This window comes from Coenobita brevimanus, chromosome 103 (assembly GCF_032717465.1).
Source record: "Coenobita brevimanus isolate Jiangsu-jjx chromosome 103, ASM3271746v2, whole genome shotgun sequence".
Lineage (NCBI taxonomy): Eukaryota > Metazoa > Arthropoda > Malacostraca > Decapoda > Coenobitidae > Coenobita > Coenobita brevimanus.
The window spans coordinates 10,050,270-10,069,871 of NC_137056.1; the positions used below are offsets into that span (position 1 = coordinate 10,050,270).

Consider the following 19,602-nt stretch of genomic DNA (forward strand, 5'->3'; position numbering starts at 1 on the left):
ATACGACAAAGTAGACAGAGAGGGATTGTGGAAAGTTTTGTGCATGTATGGTGTAGATGGTAAGCTGCTAGGTGCTGTCAAGAGTTTTTATGATGGTAGCGAAGCCTTTGTAAGGGTTAATGGGCATCTATGTGAATGGTTCACGATTGGTGTGGGCGTGCGACAAGGTTGTGTGATGTCCCCGTGGTTGTTCAATATATGTTTGGATGGGATGATGAGAGAAGTAAAAAACATGAGTAATGGAGAGAGGGATGGCTTTGGTAATGAATGGTGATAGATGGAATATCTCTCATTTGTTGTATGCTGATGATGCAGTACTGCTTGCAAGTACCGGACAAGAACTTGGTAGGCTAGTGCAGAGTTTTGCTGATGTCTGTGAGCGTCGTGCCTTGAGAGTAAATGTAGAGAAGAGTAAAGTGATGGTTATTGACAGAGAAGGTGACTCCCAGTGTGATGTCACAGTGAATGAAGAGAGACTGGAATTGGTGAGAGAGTTCAAATACTTGGGTACAGTGATAGGAAAGAGAGGAAAATGTGCAAAAGAAGTTGAAAGTGACACAAGGAAGAAATGTAGCTGGTGCAATGAAGGCCTTGATAAGAAACAGAGGCTTGAGTGTTGCAACTGCATGAGGCTTACATGAGGCAGTGTTGGTGCCAACTCTAACATATGGATGTGAGACTATGGTGTGGCATGAAAATGAAAAGTCAAGAGTAAGAGCAGGGGAGATGGGACTGCTGAGGAATGTATGTGGAGTACAGAGGGTGGATAGGATACAAAATAATGTGATTCATGAAAGGTGTGGAGTGAGGAAGTCAGTGGACACCAGAATCGAAGAGAGTGTCCTGAGATTGTATGGTCATGTGGAAAGAATGGATAACAATAGAGTGGTGAAAAAGGTATACCTGAGCGAATTTGAAGGAGGGAGGAGGCGAGGTAGGCCAAGGTGAAGATGGAGAGATATGGTAGATGAGTGTTTGAGGAAGAGAGGTTTGGAAGTCGGTGAGGCTAGGGAACTGACAAGAGATTGAGCTGGCTGGATGAATTTTGTGAGATGTTCATGATCAGGGATTTTGGCACCCCTTGTGAGCATGGCAGTGTCTGGATTGACTCAATCGGATATGTTTGTGTGAAGCTGCAGATGTGGTGAATGTTTTTGGCGTATCTGGTAGAGCCAGGATTCCGGGGGCTTGAATGATGAGTGAATGGAAGTGTGGCCTATTTGGATTGGGCAAGTTTGTGCTGTTTGGACATTGCTATTCCTCACCCTGCCCTTGGGTGGGAAAGGAGGTCCGGATGATGATGATGATGATGATGACTATAGTTGTGGCGCACGACTCTGAGGTTGTCATTGTCGTACCCTGGCAGCCTACCTGTCAACAGTGCGTCTGATTTCGTATCATATTTGAGACATTAATAAACAAACACATAGTCAAGCACCTAGAAATCAATAAATTAATAAATGATCAGCAGTGTGGATTTAGACAAGAACGTTCAACTGTAGACATTCTTTGCCTTCTTACCCATCAGATTAACCCGCCCCGTCCCGACGACGTATGGGTACGTTGCAACGATTTGCATTTGCCAGTCCCGGCGACGTACCAGTACGTCGTGCAATTGCAAGGTCGCTAATTTGCACAATTTTCAATTTTCGCACGTGATTTTTCGTATGTATACACGGGACACCTGCCTCTATTCCTGTACAAGATACCAAGCAGGGACAATGCCTTACACTGCATAACCTCCCCCCTCCCCCCCTCACGACATTGTCTTGGCAAAGGACCTGTTACCAGTGACCTGGCTAGTAAAGTTATTCAGGGCCAGAGTGATTCCCCAATCGATGACAATGTGGAGGACAATGTTTACATAGCATTAGAAGAAGAAACAGCCAGAAATAATGATCAGGTAGTGTGGCAAAACTAGGTCAGGTATGGTGATTAGTTAGTGAGTGAAACAATGCTTATAATGCCTTTATTACTGCTTGAAAACCAATATACTGTCATACTACATATACATTCGTACCAAGTAAATAAATAAATACCGTTTATGAGTGGATAAAATAGTTACCCTCCCATAGAACTCGTTTTCTTTGGTGCCAGCATGTTAGAAAACCCACTCAGGTAAGGAGGAACTCCTACCTGGATTGAGCACTTTAAACCTCAGGTGAGCGATTTCTCTATGAATTTTCGATGTTTCTCACCAAAAGCGAAGGTTTTAGCCAAAAAAAAAAAATTTGAAAATACCTCGGGACTGGGGGATGTCGGAGGTGCGGAAAACCTCGGGACGTGACGGGTTAACAAAGCAATAGACCAACATGGTGAAACACACACAGTAGCACTTGATATTGCAAAAGCATTTGACAGAGTATGGCACTGGGCCATATTGTCGAAGATGTCACACTATGGCCTTGTATCACTTGTTCCTCTGATTTCTTCTTACCTTCATGATAGAAAAATACGGGTCATGGTAGATGGAATTTACTCCGAATTTCATTCCATAAATGCTGGCATACTTCAGGGATCAGTTTTGGCCCCAACCCTCTTTCTCATTCATATAAATGACCTCCTATCTGTCACTCACAACCCAATACACTCTTATGCTGATGACTCGACACTTCACAGTTCATTCACATTTAGTACCTCCTTTACACAATCTGATATAAATTCCCAAATAAACACAGCAGTTTCACTGAACCAGGACCCTTCTAAAATTAATTAATGGGGACAAAGAAATCTGGTCTCATTTAATGCTCAGAAAACTAAATACATTAATTTCTCCAACAGAAAGAATCCCTCAGACTCCCAGATAATATTAAATGATGTCAGTATTCCCGTATCCACTACAGTTGATATCCTAGGTGTCACACTAAACACCAACCTAAGCTGGACAGCATATGTTAAGTCCCTTGCTAAAAATGCTTCTAAAAAATTGGGACTTCAGTGCAGAGTTCGTGAATTCTTCACTGACGAGCAGTTGGCCACAATATACAAAAATCATGTACATTCTCAGATCGAATACTGTTTGCCACTGCGGAGTGGATGTGGAGCGGTTGCATTGAGAAAGTTGGGCAATATTCAAAATAAAGCCATTAGATTAATCAATAATCCTGCCATTGCGCAGGACCTTCCTCCATTATCAGTATGTAGAGATGTTGCTTCTTTAGCATTATTTTACCGATATTTTTACTGTAAGTTCTCTGACGAACTTGCTTCAATTGTGCCTCCCCTTCACATTTTTTCCCGATATACTCGGGCAGCTGGGAGCGCCCATGAACTCACACTTTCTACCCCCCAATGTAGAACCTCTGCTTATCAAAATTAATTTATCCTCAGAACTACTACTTTCTGGAATTCACTTCTTGGGAGTTGCTTCCCACAAACATTTAATCCACTTTTATTTAAATCTGGTTGTTATAAATATTTTATGAATGGAGGATGACTTTAGGCACATGGGCTTGTTTTTTTTATTTCCTTTGTTTTCCTTCCTCCATTCATTGTCTCTTAAAAGAAAAATATTATTATACATGAATATATTATACACGAATATTATAATATACAAACATAATATACACAGATCACAGGCAGATCATATTTTACACAAAATCGGACGCACTGTTGATGGATATGTTGCCAGGACACGATAATGACAACCTCAGAGTCACGTGCCGTGACTATACAAACCACTCTTCTTGTTCCGTCAAACTTACCAGTGTCACTCCATGCCATAATTGTATCTAAGCATATGGACAAACTGTGGAATCCACTTGTGGACTGCCCTGACTACACAGATGTGGAATGCTGCAAAACATATGACCATAAGAGTAGAGCTGAATGGCTGAAGTACAGGATAGTCCATAAACTGTATACAGTTCCACTCCATCAGGCAACTTCTTGTGTGATGCAGGGACAGCTCAGTGAGTTATCAGTGTCTGCCCTGCATCATTCATTCATTTCTTACTCCCACTGCTACCCCCCCACCTACCGCACGCATGCACACACGCACACACTAGCAGCTTAATCCATCCACACAACACACAGGATACCAGCAGGTGAGTTTCTAGTGAAGCACCATTAACGATTATGGACCACCCAGCATGTAAGGAGACTGAGGGTAGAACTGGATGGATAGAGCATTTAATTAAGTTATTGTTGTTGCCTAACCCTGGTGTGTTTGGCAGAGCAAACCTGTTGACAACAGACAAGCAGCTGCTTCTGTGGGACTGTTCTTCGTGGCCAGATAAAACAGGATTGAGCAAGTACAATTTTTTTTTCTTTGCTGGCTCCAGACAATTTTATTCAATGTAAGGAGGACCTTTAGAATGAAGGAGTTTATATAGGGTATACCTAACTCCACCAGTTCAAAATGTCTCTCTTAAGTTGAATAACATAGTTCATAAGTTGAAAGAATAAAGTGGAAAAGTATGTCATTGATTTGTAGGATGTGTGAGAGTGACTGGTCCATATGTCTTGGCATGCTGTTGATGGCTGTTATTGTGCATTCTCCCTCCTTTCTGGGTCCTACCTCACCTATTCCATTAATGAGAAGAAAAGGTCAAGATGATAATGGTGATGATGAAAACCTTTATCAATTTGTACAGTGTAAACTCACTTCCAGGAGGGCTGCATGTATATATTTGGTGGCGTGAAGGACCTGAAGCAGAACAAGCGATCGGCACGGGTGACCAAAGTGTGGCTACAGGTGGCCAAGCTGCGGGAGATTTGCTGGGAGGCTTTGTGTCATTATACTCCTGCCCTCACTACCCTCCAGCCTGATGCTCTCCTTCAGATGGGCATACCACAGGATATTGTCGATGGTCTTCATCACCAGCATTTGACACCTGCTTATGGATAGGTGAGATAATGTAGTGAGTCCTTGTTCTGTGTTGCCTTGTTTGATGTACTCTTTAAAGTTCACTGTAATGTGCAGAAAAATTGCCTGTAAAGTTTCATTGTTCTCTGTTAAACTGACTTGCCAGTTCCCCATTTTATAATAAGAGTTGTATGGAAAGTTTGTGATACAGTTGCCTCTCAAATAACGCAAGGGTTAGGTTCCTGGAGAGGTCGCGTTAGTTAAAAACGCGTTTTTTAAACATAATTTTCCCATAAGAAACAATGGTAATATTGGGGGTTACGTTCCTGGACTCTGGGAAAGTCTACCCATTTGGGGAGTTATGCTGTTCTAAACTTAAAAGCAACATTATTAATTTCAAGGAAAATCCATATAAAAAACAAAAACGGTATATTTGGGGAGAAATAAACAACATTTGAGCCCTAGTTGGGCCGAAGCATTGTTTACTTCTCAAATACATACTGTTTTCGTTTTTTACAAGGATTTTCTTTCAATTCTGCTTCATTCACGGCATTGTGAAAGTTTCTCAACATTATTAACGCATTAGTAGGTCATAAAAACGCTACAGTAAAAGCAACATTTTCATTACAGTAAGTAGGCCACAAACAATAACAACACAGCCTCACTTCATCTATGCATCACTCGTCGTCTGCTGCTGTCCCTCCTGACCCCGCTTCCCTACCTCCCACCGCTTCCCACCCTGAATTTGTTGTCCCTCCTCGCTCTGCTGTCCCTCCTCACTCTGCTGTCCTTCCTCTTCCTCTTCCTCTGACTCCCGTGCTACTGGTGATGAAGAAAACTCCCTTAAGTTTTCTGTCTTCTTCATAAAGAACTGCTTTATCTTGGTCTGAGTGGTTTTCTTCTTTCTGTTCTGCAGCATCAAGTTGTAACAGTTTAGATCTGCCATCACTTTCCTGGCCAAATTTTTTCTGAAAATGACCCAAATTGCTCAGAATGGGGCCAAACTTCATTTTCGATTATTGTAGTTCAAATAAAACCAGCTTAAGCAACAGACAAATAAAAAATTGTATTTATGCATAAACTGCCACACACGGTCTATCAGCTCGGGACTGTCCAAGGCGCGCATGGCTAATTTGAAACCATCACGTACGTGTAAAGTCGCGTTAAATCGAGAAACCCTTGTTAGTTAAACATATCTCCTTAAATACAGTATTTGCTCTTGTTAAAACGAAAATGCGTTTTTTTAACCACGTTAGTTGAGAGGTTACTGTATTTTAGTGTACATCAGTTATTAAATATCAGGACTGTTTGTTTTGAAAGTCAGTGAATTGGATAAAAGAGAGAAAATGATACAGTATCAAGAGAAATTGAAAGATGAGTGGAATCCGGTGAAAGACTGGGAAAATGGCAGTGTGGAGGAGGAATGGCAATTGTTTAAGAGTGCTGTGGTGGGGTATGCTGAAGAGGTGTGTGGTGTGAGACAAGTGGGTGGTGGTGTAAGAAAGGGAAGTGAATGGTGGTGCGAGGAAGTAAGTATGGCTGTAGCTGAGAAGAGACATGCATATAAAGTGTGGCTGCAGAGGAAGGATGAGGTGTCATATGAGAGGTACTGTATAAGGAAAATGGAATAGGATGAGAAGGGCTGTGCATGATGCTAAACTGGCAGCAGATGGGAGGTGGGGTAGGTGGTTAACTGAGAATTTTCAACAGAATAAGAAAACGTTTAGGAAATAGATGAAGAGAGTGTGAAGGGGAGAGTCTGGGAAGGAGGAGTGAGTAAAAGCAGAGGGTGGAAGGATGTTACTGGTAATTGATGTGGATGCAATAAGGAAGAGATGGGCTGAGTATTTTGAAAGATTGTTAAATGTAGAGGAGGAAAGGGAGGCTGAGATTGTGGCAGATGGAAGGATGCAAGGAATAAATGTGTTGGGAGTGTTTACTGATTTGGGTGGTATGCGGAATGATGAGATAGTGATTTTGGGAGGGGACTTAAATGGTCATGTAGGTGAAGCAGCACAAGGTTATGAAGGAGTGCATGGGGGATGTGCGTATGGTCTAAGGAATGCAGAAGGGGAAAGGATACTCGAGTTTGGGGAGGCAACGGACATGATTGTGTGCAACACATATTTTAGGAAAAGAGACAGTAGGTTAATTACGTATGAGTCTGGGGGAAATAGCAGTCAGATAGATTTTATTTTCTGGTTAGGAGGGCCAATAGGAGGTTAGTGAGGGATGTTAAAGTTATAGGAAGTGAGGAGTGTGTGCAGCAGCACAAACTATTGATTTATGATATGGTGCTTAAAGAACAAGTGATGAAAAAGAGGACTTATGTACCTAGGAGGAAAATATGGAAGCTGAAAAACCAAGTAGTAAGAGTTACCTTCTATAGCGAGTTGAGGAGAGTGGTGGCTGAACAGGGAGCTGTAGACAGAGGCGTTCATGAACAGTACAGAGCCCTCAAGAACAATTTCTTGAGAGTTACTGATGTAACATGCGGTTGGACAAGAGGACCACCAAGACATAAAGTAACTTGGTGGTGGGATGAGGGTGTAGAAGCTGCAGTTAAGGAGAAAAGAAGGCTTTTCTGGGAATGGAAGAAGGGTCGTAGCAAAGAGGAATATTTGGCTGCCAAGTGTAGGGCTAGAAGAGAGGTATACAGGGCAAAGTCTGAGTCACAGAGACTATTACTTGATAACCTAAATCATGGGGAAAGGAAAAATATGATATTTAGGGTGGCAGGTCAAGTGAAGAGGGATAATCAGGATATTATAGGTGAGCAGTGTGTGAAGAATGATGAAGGAAGGGTAGTGGTGAACAGTGAGGATATTAAAATTGCATGGAGAGAGCTTTATAACCGGTTGTTGAATGAGGAGTTTGACTGGGACAGGGAAGGTTTGGAGCCAGCAGATCCAGTGTCTGGCTCTTGGCCTTTGAATGATACTGCTACTGTGAGTGAGGCAATAGGCAGGATGAGGGTGGGGAAGGCAGCAGGTGTGTCTGGGTTGACTGCTGAAATGTTGAAGGCCTCAGGCGATATAGGGGTGAGTTTAGTCACTGACCTGATAAATAGGATTCTTTATGAGTGTGTTGCCCCAGATGATTGGCTGAAGAATGTAATTGTAAATGTGTATAAAGGGAATGGAGATGCCCTGGAAAGAGGAAATTATAGAGGTATAAAGCTTTTAGATCAGATAATGAAGGTAATGGAGAGAGTTTTAGAAGGTATGATCAGAGAAAGAGTGAATATTGATGAGATGCAGTTTGGGTTTATGCCAGGCCAGGTAGGAGGACCACTGATTGTTCGACAGCTTCAGGAAAAATATATTGGTAGGAGAAGGGATCTTTATTTTGTTTTTGTTGATTTGGAAAAGGCCTTTGACAGAGTCCCTAGAGAGGTGGTGAATTGGGCAATGAGAAAGCTTGGCTTGGAGAAGTGGCTGGGTAGGGTGGTTATGGCTATGTATGTGGGTGCTCACACCCAGGTAAGAGTGAATGGAGATTTGAGTGATGAGTTTTCCATGAATGTTGGTATGCATCAGGGGTCAGTCTTGAGTCCCATGTTGTTTATCATGGTACTTGAAGGCCTGTCACGTGACTTTAGAAATGGACTCCCGTGGGAGTTGTTGTATGCTGATGATTTGGTGTTGATTGCAGAGAATGAAAGGGAGGCGGAGGAAAGGTTTAGGAAGTGGAGAGATGATATGGGGCACAAGGGTTTAAGGGTAAATGCAGATAAAACAAAAGTGATGACATCTAGGGTTGGTGGCGGTACTGTCAAAGACGAGGGAGAGTGGCCATGTGCAGTTTGCCACAAGGGCGTGGGAAGCAATTCCATCTTGTACAGTGTGTGTGATAAATGGGTGCCCAAGAGATGTAGTGGTATCAGAGGTAGACTGTGAGATAATGCTGATTTTATGTGTACAGCGTGTCGGGGTGAGCAGGTGGAGATTGTCAGATGTGAAAGGATTGAACTTGCTGGTGAATCTCTTGAGTACTGTATGTGGAAGAGTTTTGTTATTTGGGAGACATGTTGTGTGCTGGAGGTGGGGCTGGAGCTAGCTTTGTGGCTAGGGTGAGAAGTGGTTGGAAGAAGTTCAGGGAGCTCTTGCCTCTCCTGACATTGAGAGGACTCTCCCTACGTGCTAAGGGGTCTTTGTATGCAGCATGTGTTAGGAGTGTAATGCTGTATGGTAGTGAGACCTGGGCAGTGAAGGAGGAAGATATTTGCCGGTTCAGACGTACAGAAATGACAATGATTAGGTGGATGTGCAGTGCGTCCTTGAGTCCAAGGCCTGGAGGGGCTGGGTTTTTATGGAAGAGTTGAGAGGTAGGATGGGACTGGAGTGTATTGGTGTTGTGATGAGGAGGGGTAGATTGATGTGGTTTGGACATGTGGAGAGGATGGGGGATGATAATTGGGTGAGGAAGGTGAGAAGTGTTTATATTGGGGGTGGGGTTATGAGGGATAGACCGAGAAAGACATGGGACGAGGTCATTAAGTGTGACCTCAGGGTTTAGGGACTGAACAGGGAGGCTGCAATGGATCGTGCAGCATGGAGAGCCGCCATTAGGTGATCAAGGCCGACACCTGCAAGCATGTTGGAGCCTTTAAAAACGAAACGAAACGAACAAAACGATCCCAATGGAAGGAGACGAGTGGGGCTGTGGCAGGGATATGTGATGTTGCCTTGGTTGTTTAATATTTATATGGATGGTGTTGTAAGGGAGGTGAATGCGAGAGTGTTAGGCGGAGGTTTAAGTCTGGTGAATGCTGATAGTAGAGAGTGGAATCTGAATCAGGCTTGCGGATGATACTGTACTGGTGGCTGATTCGGAGGAGGGATTGAGACAGTTGGTAGAGGAGTTAGGAAGGGTGTGTGAAAGGAGGAAATTGAGAGTAAATGAGAATAAGAGTAAAGTGATGAAGTGTATGAGGTTGGTAGATGGTAGAAGGATGAATGTAGTTCTGAATATTGAGTTGCTTGAGGAGGTAGAGTCTTTTAAGTATTTAGGGTCACGTGCATCTGTGAATGGAAGAATAGATGTGGAGGTGAAGTTTAGAATGAATAAAGTAGGAAAGGTGCTGGGAGGAATGAAAAAAGTGTTTAGATGTCGTTCGCATAAAATGATTGTAAGCGAAGGCTGTATGAGGGTGCAGTGATACCGACTGTGTTATATGGGGCTGAAACATGGAATATGGGTGTGGCAGAGAGGAAGAGTTTGAATGTAATGGAGGTGAGGTGTCTGCGCAGTATGTGTGGAGTGACACATATGGATCGAGTGAAAAATGATGAAGTGCGAAAGAGAACTGGAGTTATGCCGGAGGTGGCTGATTGAGTTAAGCAGAGAGTGTTGCAATGGTTTGGGCGTATGGGGAAAATGGATGAAGAGTGAATTGTGAAAAAGATAACTGGATCAGATGTGAGAGGTGTAAGGCTGAGAGGAAGACCATGAATAGGATGGATGGACAGCGTGAAGAGAGCATTAGACGCAAGAGAGATGTCTGTAGAGCAAGGAAGAGTGGCTGTGCATCATAGGGATGACTAGAGAGAAATTGTGAATGAATAAATGGTGACACAACCCCGTGGGGATATTCTGCATTTTGGTCTGATCAGCTGATCGGGTCAGGTGTGGGTAAGGGGATGGGTCCATTATGATGTGGCAGGGGTAAACCAGCTCTGCTGTCAGGCCCTGCAGCGGATGTTGCTGAATGCATTGCGCAATTGATCCTCATGCAGTGGGGATCTGTCCCTTCCCTCCTTGGGGGTAAGATACGATTAAATGTGTGTATAGTGTAGGCATAATATGTTATAACACAATACTGTACCATATGTAACTATGGTATGTAACTACTGTATATAGCTATGGGTAACAATATGTAAAACAGGTACCGGTAATTATGTCAGAGTTCTCCAAAAAGAGTTAGAGAAAAATCCCCTTTCCTGGATGAATCAAGAATGCCAAACCCTTCTGATCATGTGCTGGAAAAGTGACAGACACACACACACACAAATGTACACACACGTACACCACACACTTTAGCTGGAAGCTAGAGGGAGATATAAGTCCGATATCACACGTTGGGAAGTTAGTAGGACAGGGGAGAACAAGAGTTAGACAAGGAGAGAATGATAGGGAGTAGGAGAGTGAGAGTAAAGTAGGAGGACAGCAGCTAGCATAAACTGCTACTAACCATAGGCTACACGGGTCACGCCAAGCTCTTAACATTTATTCAGGTAACTGTCTCACAATAAACTCCACCGACCCAAATCTGCTTATTTCATCATCCCACTTAAAATATGAAGAGAATCTCCTGCACACCTCACCATTACTCTCTCCTGGTGTCTTTCCCATCGACGAACAACAAGATAACCTTTTCAATAGAATTACACCCCTCGGCTATGTCTACCTACATATGTTCATTTTGTTTTCGTTTTAGAAGGCTCCAATGTGCTTGCATGCACCAGTCTTGGTCACGTAATGGCAGCTGTCCATGCTGCTCGATCTAAGGCAGCCTCCCTTGTTAAGTCCCTAAACCCTGAGTTCACACTTAATGACCTTGTCCCATGTCTTTTTCGGTCTACCCCTTGCAACTCCACCCCCAGTATTAATGCTTCTCACTTTCTGCACCCAATTATCATCCCCCATCCTCTCCACATGCCCAAACCACCTCAGTCTACCTCTCCTCATCGCAGCACCAATACACTCCAGTCCCATCCTACCTCTCAACTCTTCCATTGTAAACCCAGCCCCCCCAGGTCATGCACACAGGGATGCACTGCACATCCACCTAATCATTGTCATTTCTGTATGTCTGAGCTTGTGAATATCCTCTTTCTTTACTGCCCAGGTCTCACTACCATACAATGTCACACTCCTAACACTTCCTGCGTACAAAGATCCATTAGCATGTAGGGAGAGCCCTCTTAATGTCAGGAGAGGCAACAGCTCCCTGAACTTCTTCCAGCCACTTCTCACCCTAGCCACAGAACTAGATCCAGCCCCATATCCAGCACATAACATGTCTCCCAAAAAAGAAAACTCTTCCACACACTCAAGAGACTCACCAGCAAGTTCAATCCTTTCATGCTTGACAATCTCCACCTGCTCTCCCCGACACTTCGCACACATAAAATCAGCATTATCTTGCAGTCTACGTCTAATACCACTGCATCTCTTATGCACCCACTTATCTTAAACACTGCACAGGATGGAATTACTCCATGCCCTTGTGGCAGATTTCACAAGGCCATTCTCCCTCTTCTTAGACAGTTCCACCACCAACCCTAGATGCCTGTCCAGGATGCAACACAGCACCCAATACTATTAAGCACATTATGGAAGACTGCATTGCACACCATCACCTACGCCAACAACACAAAATACACTCTTTGAGAGCTCTGTGGGAAAGCCCGGTCTTGACCATGGCCTTCCTAAGGGACTCGGGGCTGTTCGGCCAGACTGCCTAGGGAACAGCTACCACTACTACTACAACAATGGGCTCAAAACTGACCCCTGATGTACACCAACATTCACGGAAAACTCATCACTCAAATCTCCAATCACTCTTACTTGGGGGTGAGCACTCACATGGCCACAACCACCCTAACCAGCCACTCCTCAGTCCCAAGCTTTCTCATTGCCTATTGTGGATGAGTAAGTTGGGAGTGTGTTGTCTTGTCTCGGTTACACCCATTTCTTTGGGGGAAGTAGCCTAGGTATATAGATAGATGTCCACCACAACATGGTGGTGATTGTTTTCTATTTTGCAGGTTTTTTCCAATAGCACAATGGCAGAAATAAGATGACACTGGCACTACATCCTCTCCATAACACTTATGTCTAGCACTGTTTGATGTTTAATAATATCCAGCTCAATCCTGCATTATCCTTGAACATGCTTGGGGTTTCATTCACGCGGGACTTATCTTGGAAAGATCATATTACATCTCTTGTAAAATCTGCTTCCAAGAGATTAGATGTGCTAAGCCAGATCCGTACCTCCTTTACTCCTGCACAGTTGTTGACTTTATACATGGATTTTATTCGCCCCTGTGTAGAGTACAGCTCTCGTGTGGGGAGGCTTCCCACATACAGCTCTTCTCAACAGGGTGGAGTCAAAGGCTTTTTGTCTCATTAACTCTTCTCTTCTTACTGGTTCCCTTCAACCTCTGTCTCTTCTCCACACTGTTGCATCTTTATCTCTTTTCTATTGTTACTTCAATGGTCACTGCTCCTCTGAACTGTCTGCTTGCATCCCTCCTTTACTGCAGCAGGCGCATAGCACCCCTCTAGCAACAAACTCTCATCCCTTTTCTGTCCAATTCTCTAATGCAAGAGTTAACCATTACTCCTAGTCCTTCATTTATGCAACAGGTCAACTCTGGAACTGTCTCCCTCTGTCTGTATTTCCTACTTCCTGTGATCTCCAGTCTTTCAAACACAGTGTGTCCAGGCATCTTGAAATGAATGGATCTTGAATTTGGCTCTCTTGTATTTTTTTTTCTTGGAAGGAACGGTTTGCGGTCTCCTGGTCTTTGATTCCTTCTTCCTTGTTATCTATCTGTCTATTACCAGATGCCATAATTCCATAATGAGTGGCCATTTGACTTTGAGTTATTTGTTTTATGGGGAGGGGCACTAAGCCTGCACCAACCCACTTGCTGACACGTAGGGAGCACATATGGTTTGGTTATATGGTTACCACCCAGAGTTATAAATGGTTTCTTGGCTTACAGGAAACCATTTGGCTTGTCACTCATTGTAAAGCCTCCTGGATAGGAAAGAAAAGCAATAAGAAGTGACAGGAAAGATGGGAGAAATAAGAAGAGAAGAGGGCAGGCATGGAAAAAGAATGATAAAGGCTAAGGAAGAAGTAGGCAGCACTACATCCTTGCAATATATATATATATATATATATATATACACACACACACACACACACACACACACACACACACACACACACACACACACACACAGAAATCCCTCCACTATCTGATGTAATAGAGCCAAAGGCATGTCCAGAATGTGGTCCCATCCGGAAAGTGGGCATCTGCCTGCTGGACTGGTACTTAAGGTCCCTAACCCAGCCTAACTTTGAAAGCCACCTATATAACTCCCTACCGGACATGCATAACACCTATTGAAACCCATTTCAGACCGTATTCACACCAGTAATGGACATAAAGCATGAAATAAATGAAAAGGAACCAAAGAATGAGGAATTAGAAGTGACTGTACAGCACGTCTGTGGTCGCCTTCTTAAGGCTTTGGCAGTGGTGAAAATGCTCTTGAAGCACGTACAGTAATCCAGTGTTGTGCTGCATTTAGAGTAATTCTTTGCACTGTGAGTTATAATTGTTTAACACTGCACATTGTTAATTGCACCACTCCAGTTTCAACTGCCAATTTGCACTCCACAGTTAATCCTTTGCACTCTAAATTCTAATTTCTTAACACTGCACAACACTGTAAATTCCTGTGTGGTTTACTGGCGAGGTATTGCAGTTTATTCACTGTTTATTCACAAAAAAAAAAAAAAGAGCATGTGTGGCATCCACTGCAATAAGCATCCACTTGCGTTCGAAGTTAAGCATTAACTGTTAGAGCGTTGGTGACAGGGAAACAGAGTTGCCAGATCGCAACAGCCACATTACCAAACTCCTCAATTTTCATTACCAAATTTAACTTTTCATTACCAAATTCATAAAGCTAGCATTCATTCTTCACTAATTATATATACTGTACAAGTGGAAATACATATAATCAATCTCCTTATAATTAACAGCATGTTGATTATTTTCATGCTATGTAGGCTAGCACATTAATCAGAGAGAGCGGACAATCCACCATCTCCATCCTGTGTATCCTCATACATGTGAAAAATCCACTTGGTAATGCATTATTCTGATTCATTGTCAAACAAATTTTTCATTACCAAACTGGCCCACATCTGGTAATGAAAAATACCAAATGTTAACCCTGACAGGGGAGAGGGGAGGAAAGAAGGGGTAAAGGGGCCATGGTGTAAACAGCTGTTTAGCGCCGCGTGGCAATTTCAAATTACGGGAGGGGAAAAAATCGTTTTATGTGGGGATTTTTTTCTTTTTTTGGCCATTTTTGGGTTCCAAAGGTCCAGGTCCACAGTGTCCGGTAAGTGGGGTGTCTGGAAATGGGCATCCGGATAGTATTGGGATTACTTATATATATATATATACAGTAACCCCTCCAATATCCGGATCAATAGAGCCATCGGTAGGTTCGGATATTGGTTTCGTCCGGATATTGGGCCCCAGCTTATGGACTTGTACTTACGGACCCTAACACAGAGAAACACCTATACAACTCCCTCCGGACATGCATAGCACCTATTTAACACCCAAATCACACCAATAAGGCACATAAATGACTGAAATAAATGCAATAGAAACATAAAATGTGGGTTTAGAAGTATGTTCATACATTAATAAACATTCTGGTACTTATGGACTCTAACCGAACCTAACCTAACCGAACCTAACCGAACTCTGAAAAACACATTCCTACTGCACATGCATGAGGTAAGTTTAGTATGGAAAGAAGTACAGTATGACACTTTCTGGTAAGTATAGTATGGGAAAAAATACAATATGAAACATTCTGGTAAATATAGTATGGAAAATAGTACAACATGAAACATTCTGGCTACTTACAGCAAGTCCCTGGCCACCTCGATGAATAACCGCCTCCTCTCGGACTCTGGCAGTAAGAACGATTTCCTGAAGCACTTGCACTACACTCTTCTTGAAGTCTTGCACTGAACTTAGTCACTAACACACAGAAGTCCGTTCTTTTCACAGTGTTCACTTTAGTCCAAATAATGTTCCATTAAAATTAAGTGTTGCACATTAACTTTTCCCAAGTTTTTTTAAGTTTCCAAAGCCAAAACAAAGAAGGTTAGTTACGTTAAATTTCTTTTCTACATAGTCTTTTCTCCCAACTTGAAAACCTTAACACAACACACCGTTTTTTTCACTGCACAACACTCAAAATTCCCGTGTGGTCTAGTGGAGAAGTTCTTGCTGTTTATTCACTGTCAGAGCCCGAGAGTATCACTGGCAGGCGTCCAAGGGGTGCATCGGTGGGTAGTGGTGATGGCGTACCGACTACAGAAGACTCTGAAGACAGCCGCAAACTCACGTCGAGCGGTGACTCCACTGTAGCTGATGTGCTGGGCTGTGGCTCGGAGCATGAGGGCCTGTCTTGGGGAGGCAACGGAGTGGAACCAGGGCTTGGCACAGCGGGGGTCACGGGCCTGAAAAAACTGTCAATCGTTGACTGACGCAAGGACCAACGATTCTGGCGATTGATGATGCGCTGCCGGAAAGCACGCACTTCCTCCACGAGTCCCAAGGGCCCCATCTCCCTGTCGCAGTCCGGGTGTTCCAGGTAGTCTAGGACGAACTCTAGATGTTCCCGGAGTGCGCTCAGCTTGGGGATGGCTGGAGTAGTGTCCTGCTGGGCGGAGTCTGCATCATCATCGCTTTCGTCGTCGGAATCTTCAAGTTCGGGACTGACACCAGCAACCGAAGACGCGATCTCGATATCAGACAACGTCTGATACCCAGGATCGCCCTCGTCGTCGTCCAACCACTCACGAACATCGTCCACATCAACAACGTCGCCGTGCGTACGTAGCCATGCATGGAAGTCATCCACGTCAAACCCTAGGAAATCGTACTCCACATCTGTTCCGAGAAGCAGACGAGACCAACCATTTTCAAGAGTTTTCACAGGGACTTCCTTCCATGTACTAGCCCAGTTGTACAGCGCAGACTTGATGTTGTAGCGGCGAAGGTTTTCCAAAGTCCGCTTGCCTCGAGTGTCACGTCCTTCCCTGCACTCGTCCTCGTCCTCGAGAACCACCATCACCTCGTCCAGGAACTTCCGACAGTACAGGCGCTTTGTTGCCACGATCACTCCTTGGTCCATTGGTTGAATGAGAGCAGTTGTATTAGGTGGCAGAAACATGCACCTAATACGGCCATTCTCAGCAACCAAGTCCTTGTCGCACGGGTGGGCAGGTGCAGAAACATGCACCTAATACGGCCATTCTCAGCAACCAAGTCCTTGTCGCACGGGTGGGCAGGTGCTTTGTCGAGGAGAAGGAGAGCCTTTACCTGGTCGCGAGGAATTCCCAGTGTCTTCGTCTGGTAATGTATGACCTCCTTGACGAAGTGATGGTGAAACCAGTCTTTGAAAATCACAGCTGTGAACCATGCTTTCAAAGAATGGTACCATACGACAGGAAGGACATCCATCACCCCACGAAGGCACCGAGGCTGCTTTGCACGGCCAACAATAACGGGCTTAAGCCGGTGCATGCCGTTAGCATTGGCACAACGCAAAGCAGATATCCATTCCTTAGAAAGCTTGCAGCCAGGTACACGCTTCTCCGTCTCATCGGCCAGAGTGTTCGTTGGCACCGAGCGATAGAATAGGCCAGTTTCGTCAGCGTTATAGACTTGACCGAGAGTGAGGCCCTCCCTGTCGATCAAGCCTTTCGCCTTGTGCCGAAACTCGTCCACTCCATCCTCGTTAGCATCCAATGCTTCGCCATGTGCTTTACGGTTAGTAAGGCCATGTCGTAACTTGAACGCGAAGAGCCAACCCTCGGATGCCTTGAAGTCAAGGGCGTCGTGAAGCCTTGCAAACTTCTCAGCAGCAGCCTTCAGCTCCGTTCCACGTACCATCACACCAGCTGCACGTTGCTGTCGATACCAAATCAACGTGGAGCGGTCGATCTCTGCATACTTGGGGGTAAACATAACCTTCCTCTCCACGTTGCGTTTGCTTCTCAACGAGAAGTCAGCCGTGTACTGCATGAGCTTGTCTCGGGAACGCTTGATATCAAACAAAGTCGACCGGGCCAGGTTGAACTCGCGGAGAATGCGAGAGGAAGACCAACCCGCATCAACCTTCTCCAATATCTCCCGTTTCTTCTCCAGAGTCAACACCACTCTCTTCCTTTTCTCAGGAGGCGGGGCCATCATCACACACACTAAGAGTAGGGCAGAGAGCAGCAGGAGGCCTTGCAGCAAGTACGGCACCACCACAAAAGCGAGCACGTGGGCAGCTATGGCGAACAGCACAGGTCTTGTCGCGGTGAGAGACAGGTGGGAAGTGGGGAGGATGCAGCGGCGCTTTATCGGACGTCGGAGGAATGACGAACCAAAACAATGCTCTCACGCGGCGCGCGCGGCAACTTCAAATTACGGAAGGCAAAAAATCGATTTTTTTTTTCCAATTTTTTTGGATTTCCGGACCATTTTGGGAATGTTTGATCCCAGGACGATAAGGTTCGGTTAGTGGGGATGTTCGGTTATTGGGCGTCCGGATATTAGAGTGATTACTGTATATATATATATATATATATATATATATATATATATATATATATATACCTGTATATATTTTTTATGTGACTGCCTCTGGGCATAGGCTTCACAGCCTGCTTTCTAGGCCCAGTAGTCCTCCTACGTACCGCACACCTCTACATGTTGCCACTTCGGCGCTAACACCCACCGTCCATATTGAGTACATGCTAGGGCTGTCTCATACAGGACTGGTGCGTTTGTATTAGCGGGGGTATTTTTACGACATGTCGGCGGGTCTTCTGGTAGATCAGTAAAGTCTGCTTTTATGAAATTCAAATCCTTAAACTTTTCCCTGCCCCAGCGGGATTTGAACTCGGGTCCGTTAGGACTGCAGGCCAACTCTCTACCGATTGAGCCATCACCTCCCCAGTATATATATATATATATATATATATAGTATATATATACAGTATATACATATATGTACACTGTATACAGTAATCCCTCTACTATCCGATGTAATAGAGCCAATGGCATGTCCGGAAAGTGGGCACCTAGCTCCTGGACTGGTACTTAAGGACCCTAACCCAGCCTAACTTTGAAAGCCACCTAAATATCTCCGTACCGGACATGCATAGCACCTATTTAAACCTATTTAAGACCCTATTCACACCAATAATGGACATAAGGTATGAAATAAATGAAAAGGAACCAAAGAATGAGGAATTAGAAGTGACTGTACCTCAGCCAGGGTACTTACAGCACGTTTGTGGCCAGCTTTTCTAAGGTTTTGGCAGTGGTGAAAATGCTCTTGAAGCACGTACAGTAATCCAGTGTTGTGCTGCACTTAGTTCTTTGAAATGTGAATTATAATTGTTTAACACTGCACGTTGTTCTTAACACGCCAGTTTCAACCACCAATTTGCACTCCACAGGTAATCCTTTCCATTCTAAATTCTAATTTCTTAACAATGCACAACACTGTAAATTCCTGTGTGGTCTAGTGGCAAGGTATTGCAGTTTATTCACTGTTTATTTTTAAAAATGAGCACATGTGGCTTCCATTGCAATAGGCATCTACTTGCCATCGAAGTTAGGCAGTAACTGTTGGAGTGTTGGTGACGGGGAAACAGAGTTGCCAGATCGCAACAGCCACATTACCAAACTCCTCATATTTTCATTACCAAATTCGTAATGCTAGCATTTATTCTTCACTAATAATATATACAAGTGGAAATACATGTAATCACTCCTCTCATAATTAACAGCATATTGATTATTTTCACGCTCTGTTGGCTAGCAGATTAATGAGAGAGAGCAAACAATCCACCATCTCCATCCTGTGTATTCTCATACATGTGAAAAATCTGTTTGGTAATGCATTATTCTGATTCATTACCAAACGAATTTTGCCACAACTCAATTCTGCTGAGATGG

General features: G+C 44.0%; 1 protein-coding gene across 1 annotated transcript in view; it reads left to right on the plus strand.

Moving 5' to 3' along the window:
- LOC145415740 (kelch domain-containing protein 10-like) overlaps positions 1–19,602 on the plus strand; it is a 64,652-nt gene that overhangs the window by 35,488 nt on the left and 9,562 nt on the right. Inside the window, exon 8 of the mRNA XM_080284972.1 lies at positions 4,613–4,849. Coding sequence (XP_080141098.1) covers positions 4,613–4,849 — 237 coding nt within the window. The remainder of the gene's footprint in view (positions 1–4,612; positions 4,850–19,602) is intronic.